Source organism: Nestor notabilis, unplaced genomic scaffold, assembly GCF_000696875.1.
Source record: "Nestor notabilis isolate BGI_N333 unplaced genomic scaffold, ASM69687v1 scaffold13617, whole genome shotgun sequence".
In the NCBI taxonomy this organism is placed as follows: Eukaryota; Metazoa; Chordata; class Aves; order Psittaciformes; family Psittacidae; genus Nestor; species Nestor notabilis.
In genome coordinates this window covers 2,992-9,119 of record NW_009936225.1, presented here as the reverse complement: position 1 = coordinate 9,119, position 6,128 = coordinate 2,992, and the positions used below count along the sequence as shown (strand labels likewise).

Genomic DNA, 6,128 nt, shown 5'->3' with positions numbered 1-6,128 from the left:
GGGGGGGGAGGGGGCGGAATCTGAAACCCCAAAGTGTCCCAGAGTATTTTTCTAAATGTTCAGCATCCTAATTAAGTAATCTAATCCCAACTAAGAATGCTGCAAAACCTCCTGGCTGTAAGTGTTAAACAGATCCTTTCCAGACTAATTTTTAACTAAAGATAAATCATTTCCTCTCCACTGGACAGAAACAGAACAAGAGAAACTGTAGAGAGAAACAGTCCGCAGGAGTAACATACTCACATACAAACTACAAAGACAATCTATCAAGAAGGGTTTCCTCACAAAACCTGAGAAGCTGTGTGACAGTCCAAGGTAGTCTCATTACACCTTCTTGGAATGGCAGAATCACACCAGGACTGGATTACTGCAAAATCTGTTACCTTTTCAGGTTACCCCTCACCAAGAATTTATGTGGCGATTCTCTCTGTAGAGGACTCTATAACTCATCCACCCTGAAAAGAAATGTAATTCAATCCTTTGTATCACAGTGTAAGAAACCTGGCCCTCAGCTGAGAGTACAAAGGATGAATTGATTTTACTGTCCTCCCCACAAATAATAGGTGCTGACCACTTTTCTAGGATGTATACACGTCTGCAAAACCTCCAGAAAGAAACAGTCATCTGTTGCAGCTTTGCACATAAATATAGGGGGCAGAATGCACTGGGATGGTGAAACAGATTAAAGCACTTGAAGTATGTGTTTGGGAGCAGGAAAGGGGGGCTCACTGCTAACTGTCAGTATGCTTGGATCTCCCAAGCCTCCTGGTTCTAATATGCTGCTGGGAGGCAGCTTGCAGTCAGCTGCTGTAGCCAAGTTCAAGCTATCAATGTGCAAAGAGTACCTCTGTGACTACAGAATGTTATTGATTTGTACAGGTACACGTAATAACTAGGGAGACCTCAGGGGAAAGGACTCTTGAGCAGTAAAGAAGGAAAAAAAGAGATGCAACTAGTTTTGTAGTGTTCCTCAAATGCATTTGTAATTAACTTTTACCTATTACTAATCCCTGACCTTTTAAATACATCCAGGGTAATGTGTTTCCAAAAAAATGTAAAAGTTATTTCTAGGATAATCCCATGGATGCCTTTGATTAATATTACAGCAATTTTCCCCCAGTGTTTGCTTTCTATAATGGAGAAGGTTAAAAGAGAGGGTTTTTATTCTCTCAGACAGGTGGAAGGACTTTTAAAGAACAATCAACTACTTTTTCATCTGCAAAAGATTAATAAGGTTTTGGGTGTGGGAGAGGGTATTTCCCTCCAGTTCTACCAAGGCCTGCCATATCAATCCCACTGCTTTCCAGGCTGCAGTAAAACTGCACTTTTTTGCAGCTGCATGTGTGATTCATATTCCTAAGGCTCCAAGGAGGGAGGAAATAGTTTTGTTATAGATACACAATGCAGTGGTATTAACTGTGCTGAGTGGCGGCTGCAAAGATGCTCACTGCTCCTCAAGCTGTTTTCCTGTGCAACTTAATCATCTGCGGAGATATTGCCCCAGGAAGTTGGAGTATCTGGTAAGAAGTTGCCATTGGATCGTATAGCAACCTTGGTCATATTTTTCTCTTAATGCTTTAAAATTCAGCTTTTTATTTTGCTTTAATTTTATGGAGTCTGTTTGTGACTGTTTCTAATACTGCAGGTCTCAGGTCTGCTAACGCTATTTTGTTTGGCAACAGGTAAATGACATTCCCAGATTCTTTGGCCTGACTACAGGCTGCCTTCGGCTTCTCTCAGGTGAAACCAGGAACTCTGGCCATCTTTTGAGCAGTGCCAGCAGATACAGGCTCAGCAGGCTGTCAGTACACTGATCTTAGCACTATCCAGGCCTACTAAGCAGAGCTGAAGAGAGTGAGTTGTATTTTTGATTATGCCAGTAATCACTGAAGCACGAGATTCCCAGTCTGAAGCCCCACGGCTACCTCACTAGGGAATTTAGGGAAATGGGTATTCCCAAAAAGTGTTAAATGGATCTTCTAAAGCTTATCATCAATGTAAAACCTACAGAATTCTGTACTACACATGGCATTAATTACAGGCATGCTGATTCGTCCATCAACATGTTAGGCCAAACCCTCCACCCAGACTGAAGTTAATGGATTCTCAATAAAGACAATCTTGCCTCTTTCTGAGGAGCCTCTTAACTCGCTCTGAGCAATTACGTATGAGGACTGACTGACTAGTAAGGGTGCGTACCATCAGGGATAACAGTTATCCGTCCATCAATACTGTCTGGAAAGAGAAGAGCAAATTATCACTTCCCAAATGAAGCTGCTACTTCTCTCAGGAGGAGTTTAAGTACGTATGGAGCTAAAGGACTGCAAACTGCTGAGTACATCTGCCAAACACTAAGGCAGCAGCTTCTCGCTTTGCTAGGTAATGATTATGCCATTCCCTTCACAGAGAGGAGGGCAGCACAAAGGATGAGAGAAAGTAGAACAAGACAGATAACGGAAAATTTGGGCATGTTTTGAATGACTTGACTTCATTATTACGGTAGATGGGATTGTTTGAGGCAGCCATTAGGACTGCGCTGGAAATGAGTGTTGGGAATGAGTTAGCACAGCTGCACAGTAATGCACACTGATGGAATCAGCACATAGACAGTTGCTCCACTGCTTTCGACTTCCCTCACAACTGCTCACATGTGGGAGTCAGTCAACCGGGCTCAGGCTCAGGAGCTCCTTTGAAGACACCCTCTTCAGGAAGACAAATTTTGTAGACTCAGCGCTGAGTCCAAACATTTACATCTGCTCCGTTAAATCTCACACGAGACAACAATGTGCATTCCAAAGAGCCCTTTGTGCCTTCAGCTCGTTCCACCCAGCTGTTACACCTACGATCCATTGTGCTCTCTCACAATGATTAATATTTAATGGAACTGAAAGGTTCGCAAATCTTAGGGAAAGTACAGCACACCGTAATGATTTTTGCAGCCTTTACCATCGGAATGGTCTGTGTGTGCTGTGAACTAACCTGACTGCAGGATATTTCAATCCGATGCATCCCATAGGAGAAATCATCGTTGAAAGTAATTGCATCAGGACTGATGACATCATAGAAGGAAGGCCAACCTGGAAAAGAAGAATGAAAGACGTAAGAAAAGAGGGCGCCTTCATGGCAGATGGCATTGTAAAATGCAAGACAGAATCACACTCTGAAAAATGTTTATCTCTCTCCAGAGCCTGAAAAAAACAGAAATGGAGATTTTGGACCCTAAATTACTTAGATGTTTTGCAAAATCCCACCCCCCACCCCAATACAAAGTTGTTTACAGGCAAGCACTAAGCTGACTGCAAACTAGCTGCCCATCTTCCATCTCAACAGATTCATGCACTCTACCACAAGCAGCGGTAGCAGTTTAGCTGAGGCTCAGGTAAGCCAGATTCAGCCTCACCATCAATCTAAAAAGCCACAAATTCCACCCTGAAGACAAACAGCACGACTTTATGAACACGGGTGCTTTTGCTTTTGCAGTGTAAAGGTACTTCAAAAAAGAGCTGGAAAATTGCAGTTTAAGCCCCTAAACCTGCCTTAACCTTTGCCTTCATCAAGACATGGTCACACCCAGAAGGATGTGCTTAGACACTGTCCACACATTAGAGTGAGATGAGTACTACCATGTCTAAGTTCAAAACTGTAATGACTGTTTCAGATCAGCCATTGACAGGTGGAGTCATAACTGCGCCTATAGTAGACACTAGCAGATGGTCTGCATGTGGTCTGCATCCAGGACAAAACAATTGCACTCATTAACACGTATGTTCAACACAGCTGAGCAGCGTGACCTGACACCAGAAGATGATGAGGTGTATATATGATCTACCAATAATGGCCACTTCTCGCCTAAATAATGACCTTCCACTCTTTAGCTATTCCATGCCAAGTCTCCCCTCTCCACAACAGAGGTAAAAAACAACACAGGTCTATTCAGTGTCCCAGCAGATACTCACTGGGATACCCACTACACAGATGCAACTTTTCAGCCACCCTTCAAAAACCTGTCATCATATGCTCCATTTCCTTAAGCTGGGTTCCCACATAAGAACCTGACAGGCTTTAAGGTCATGTCGACATCTACCAGTGCCCATCTGAAATCCCAGCAACTATCTGTCCTTCTCATTCAGTCTTTTGCCAAATATCACACGCACAGACACCTCTTGCTCTATGTGTATTCCACATATGCCCATGCATACAGAACTTCCTTGTTTCTTCTTCAAATATCTGTTAAGCATTTGCTACTGATAATTTCATAAAATAATTTCATAATTTCAAAAAATGACTTGCAGTAAGCTATTAAGAAACACAGCAGCAGCTGGGAAAGCTGTGGGCAAAGTAAGTGTGTTAACTGGAAAAAAAATTCTTATGTCTTCAGTTGTATCTTAAACCATTAAATATGGAAAAATATGTATTAGGATGCAAGCATAACAGGCATAAATTTTTAAGAAAGAAACGGTCACAATGCATTTCTCTTCCTTTTGGGAACACCCATATAGTAGCACTCTCAAGCCTGCAACCACAAGGCATTGCAAGCCCCAAGTCCTATGCTCCCAAGGTGCCTTACTACCATCACAAGTGTTTCCACCAAGCAACATACTGCAGGAGTAAGTAGAATAATTTTCTTTTCTCTCCAAAAAGTATTGCAAATGGAAGAGTTACAGACAGCAGACAGATGAGGTGCAGGAACTCTGAACAGGGAAAATACCCCACAAGACAAGAACTCAAAACAGTGCAGTAATGACAACCATAGAAAAACAATTTATAAATTCTTCCCCTCATGCAAAATATCCCTGCCAAACAAATACCTTCACAAACAGAAAAGGAATAAACACATGACGAGTTCTGTAAAAGGGGTTATCCTGTTGACAGAAAAATTGATGTCTCCTAATTGGTGATCCCTTTCTAACACCACTCGTCATCTTCTTAGATGAGCCTCCGTCTAACAAAAATTGAGGCCTTACATACAGCTGGTCAGAATATTTTGAATGAAGCCTTTTTACTTTCTTTTAAGTTAATAATTTTGCAAAACAGACGTATCAGTTTGCCCTTGTGTGGTGGCAGAGAACTACGAAAGAAGGAGCTATCTGACTGTGTGAAAGCCTTCAGAGGAGGAACACTTCAGCGCTGCAGAAATTCTCAAAGACAACCCTGCCTCCTCCGTAACAGCAATAACTGGGAAGCTTCAAAGGCTGCTACACAGAGATTGAAGCAATCTGTGTCTTGCTGAGAAAATTATCTTCTGAGAAGGGTTTGGAGGAAGACGTGTTTATGTCAGCTTTGACATTAAAGAACGACCATCCATCCCCTTTTCTACAGACTTTTTCTTTTGGTCTTCCCATTCACCACAGAAAAATTATTTGCTTTGGATGCACTCCATGCACTTTTAAAAAATGAAGTCATCTGAAACCTATATAAACAGACAAGCTCCCACTAAAGTAGCCTTTGTACCCAACTGGAGTGACTTCAGTTTAGGCTGTCAGTTCATGCTCCACGTGACACTTGTTCCAAAGGCTCCACCACTGCCACATATGGTACCCAAGACAGACAGACACTGTCTCCACAGTGTGGACTTGTAACTCTCAGTTAAACCATTTCTTTGTGAGTGACACAGCAGGCCAGGCATGAGCATTACTGTGATGAACCAATAATTCCATGAGGGTTGACTGAAAACTGAGCAAACCCTGCAACAGAAAAGGTCTTGAAGGGCACAGTGAGGCATGCTGTCACTCTGCTGACCTTGAGAGGAAGACAAGTGAACTGCTCATTGAGTTGATGAGCCAAACTCACCAGGAAAATCAATTCCCCTCTGCTGTCTCATTTCTTCTCTCCTGAGCTTAAGTGGAAAACCCATTTGATATTTTGCTAAGCCTTCTCTGGCCATTTTGTCTACTTCAAAACCTGGCAGGAAGAACCTGTAGAAGCAGCACTTGCCTGCACATCAGGTAACTCCCAGTGATGCAGAAAGCCAACCAGACCCCTGTGGACTCTTCATAGGAAATTTCTGTCTGTGTAAGTGGTGAACGACCCAGCAGTGGCCTGCACTTTGCAAGCCCCAGGCTACTTCTCCCACTGTCTCACCAGCTGCTGCTCCTCCACTCCTGCCCTCCGGAGTGCCTGCCTCCTTC

General features: G+C 42.9%; 1 protein-coding gene across 1 annotated transcript in view; it reads right to left on the bottom strand.

Annotated features, from left to right (window-relative positions):
- LOC104408587 (methionine-R-sulfoxide reductase B3-like) overlaps positions 1-3,077 on the bottom strand; it is a gene marked incomplete at its 5' end in the record, with an annotated part of 5,360 nt that extends 2,283 nt beyond the window's left edge. The window contains one exon of the mRNA XM_010018237.1: positions 2,980-3,077. Coding sequence (XP_010016539.1) covers positions 2,980-3,077 — 98 coding nt within the window. The remainder of the gene's footprint in view (positions 1-2,979) is intronic.
- Positions 3,078-6,128: the final 3,051 nt, after the last annotated feature.